The sequence below is a fragment of the Athene cunicularia genome, unplaced genomic scaffold (genome assembly GCF_003259725.1).
Source record: "Athene cunicularia isolate RWA unplaced genomic scaffold, athCun1 SCF_286, whole genome shotgun sequence".
Lineage (NCBI taxonomy): Eukaryota > Metazoa > Chordata > Aves > Strigiformes > Strigidae > Athene > Athene cunicularia.
The window spans coordinates 2,904-4,868 of NW_020799362.1; the positions used below are offsets into that span (position 1 = coordinate 2,904).

Below are 1,965 nucleotides of genomic sequence, written 5' to 3' on the forward strand. Positions count from 1 at the left end.
GGGGGGGGTCTTGGTCCAGATCCAGGCACCAAAGAGGAGGCTGGAGTCAGTGGTGGAGGAGGGGGCGGCCACGGCGGGACCCGTCCCCGGTGTGCAGGGACCGAAGGGACATCGGGGACGGCAGCGTCCGTCCATCAGGGCGTAGACGAGGGGGTTGACGCAGCTGTTAACGAAGGCCAGGCAGGTGCTGCCGGCCAGCACCCACCTCAGGGCCACCTCCTGCCCCTGGGACAGGACCAGCGTCCCCTTGGCGAGGAAGAAGAGCAGAACCTTGCAGGCGTTGAGGGGCAGCCAGGAGCAGAGGAAGGCTGCGACGATGGTGACGATGGCGCGGTGGGAACGCCGGACGCCCCTGCCCAGCCGGACGTGCCGCTGGAGCCGGCAGTAGATGGAGCAGTAGCAGAAGGAGATGACGCCCAAGGGCAGGAGGAAGGTGAGGAAGACCATGGCCAGGCTGAAGTCCTCCCCATCTCCATCCCAGCAGTCATCCCCATCCAGCCGCCGGTACACCAGGGACGGGGCACCCAGGAGGAGGGACACGGCCCAGATGATGCCGCAGGTGACGTGGATGTGCCTCTGGGAACCCACCATCTTGGTGTCCAGCACCTTCCTGATGACCAGGTAGCGCTCCACGCTGAGGGCGGTGAGGAAGAGGATGCTGGAGCAGCGGTTGACGGCGATGGCGTAGCTGCTCACCTTGCAGAGCCCTTCGCCGAGCAGCCAGCGGTTCCCCCGCGCCCCCGCCACCACCCAGAAGGGCAGCGTGCAGACGAAGATGACATCGGCCACCGCCAGGTTCAGCACAAAGGTGTCCACCATCCTCTTGCCCCGGCTCTTCTTGCCCATCAGCACAATGACAAAGAGATTCCCCACGAGGCCAAGGAGGAAGATGAAGGAGTAGAGGATGGGGATGAAGACAGTGGTGAACACAACCTCCCAGTTCCCTGTCCCGTTGGACACCGGTGAGTAATCGTAGTCAGCCAAGGCAGCGAGCTCCTCGGGAGCCATGGTGGTGGCCGCGTGCCCTCCCCGGTGCCCGGGGCGGTGCTCGCCGCACCCAGCGGTTGGGTTGTTGATCTGAGATCTGCTCAAAAACAGCACCTTGCACTTCCTTGCCAACGGGGCAAGGGCTGCAGGGTGGAAGGGGCAGGAGGTAAAGCGCGTTTAATTTTGGAAACAGAAAAAAAAAAAAAAAAAAAGAGAAGAAAGAAACCCCCAAAAAAGGAGGGGGGAGAGGAAGCCTAGGGGGTTGAAGAAGGCTCCACTCCACCAGGTCATGGCTAAAGGCCTCAGGTGGACACTAACCTGCATCTGGGCTGGGGGGGCCACCACTGAACGGAGCCACTGGCCACCAACCCACCCTGCAACTCCCCCACAGCGGCCACCCTCCATCCCCACCGCACGCAGTCAACCAAGCCAATGCCACCCCATCCCTGTCCCCGTCCCTGGCATATTTGCATCAAGAAAACCAGATGAAAACTTTTATTTTCTTGGTGTTGGGTTTTTTTTTCAGAGAGAGCTGGAGCAGGTGCAGGTTGGGGTGAGACGGTTGCCCGCCACATGCCTGCGCCGCCCCCGGCGCTGCCCTGGCTCTGCCAGCTCATTCCAGGCCTTGGCACGTTGGTTCTCACGGCTCTGGGGACGCGGTACCCGCGGCTGTCCCCGACCACGAGCTCTCCCAGAATGACAGCACCGGGCGCCGTTCCCAGTGCCGGGATGTGCTGGGGACAGGGGGGAGCCCACTGTGCTGCCGTGGGGGTCCCGGGGAGCAGCCCCCCGTCTCCGCCAGGCCAGCTCCTGCTCATGTCTGCCGGGCGCCCGGCTCTGCCAGCTTCATCTTCCTCAGGCTGTCCCGCACCAGCAGGAACTCAGGGCGAGGGTCCGGGTCTGGCCGTGCCGCCGCCTCCCGCTCGTGCTGCGGCAGGTGGGGCCCGGGAGGGGTGCGGTGGGTCCCGGTCTGGGCCC

At 64.3% G+C, this 1,965-nt stretch overlaps 1 protein-coding gene across 1 annotated transcript; it reads right to left on the reverse strand.

Moving 5' to 3' along the window:
• Positions 1–6: 6 nt before the first annotated feature.
• On the reverse strand, positions 7–1,959 carry LOC113490765 (probable G-protein coupled receptor 25; the record flags this gene model as incomplete). The annotated part of the gene is made up of 1 exon (XM_026867336.1): positions 7–1,959. A coding segment is annotated over exon 1 (1,002 nt), but the record flags the coding sequence as incomplete, so codon positions are not given.
• Between the last annotated feature and the right edge of the window lie 6 nt (positions 1,960–1,965).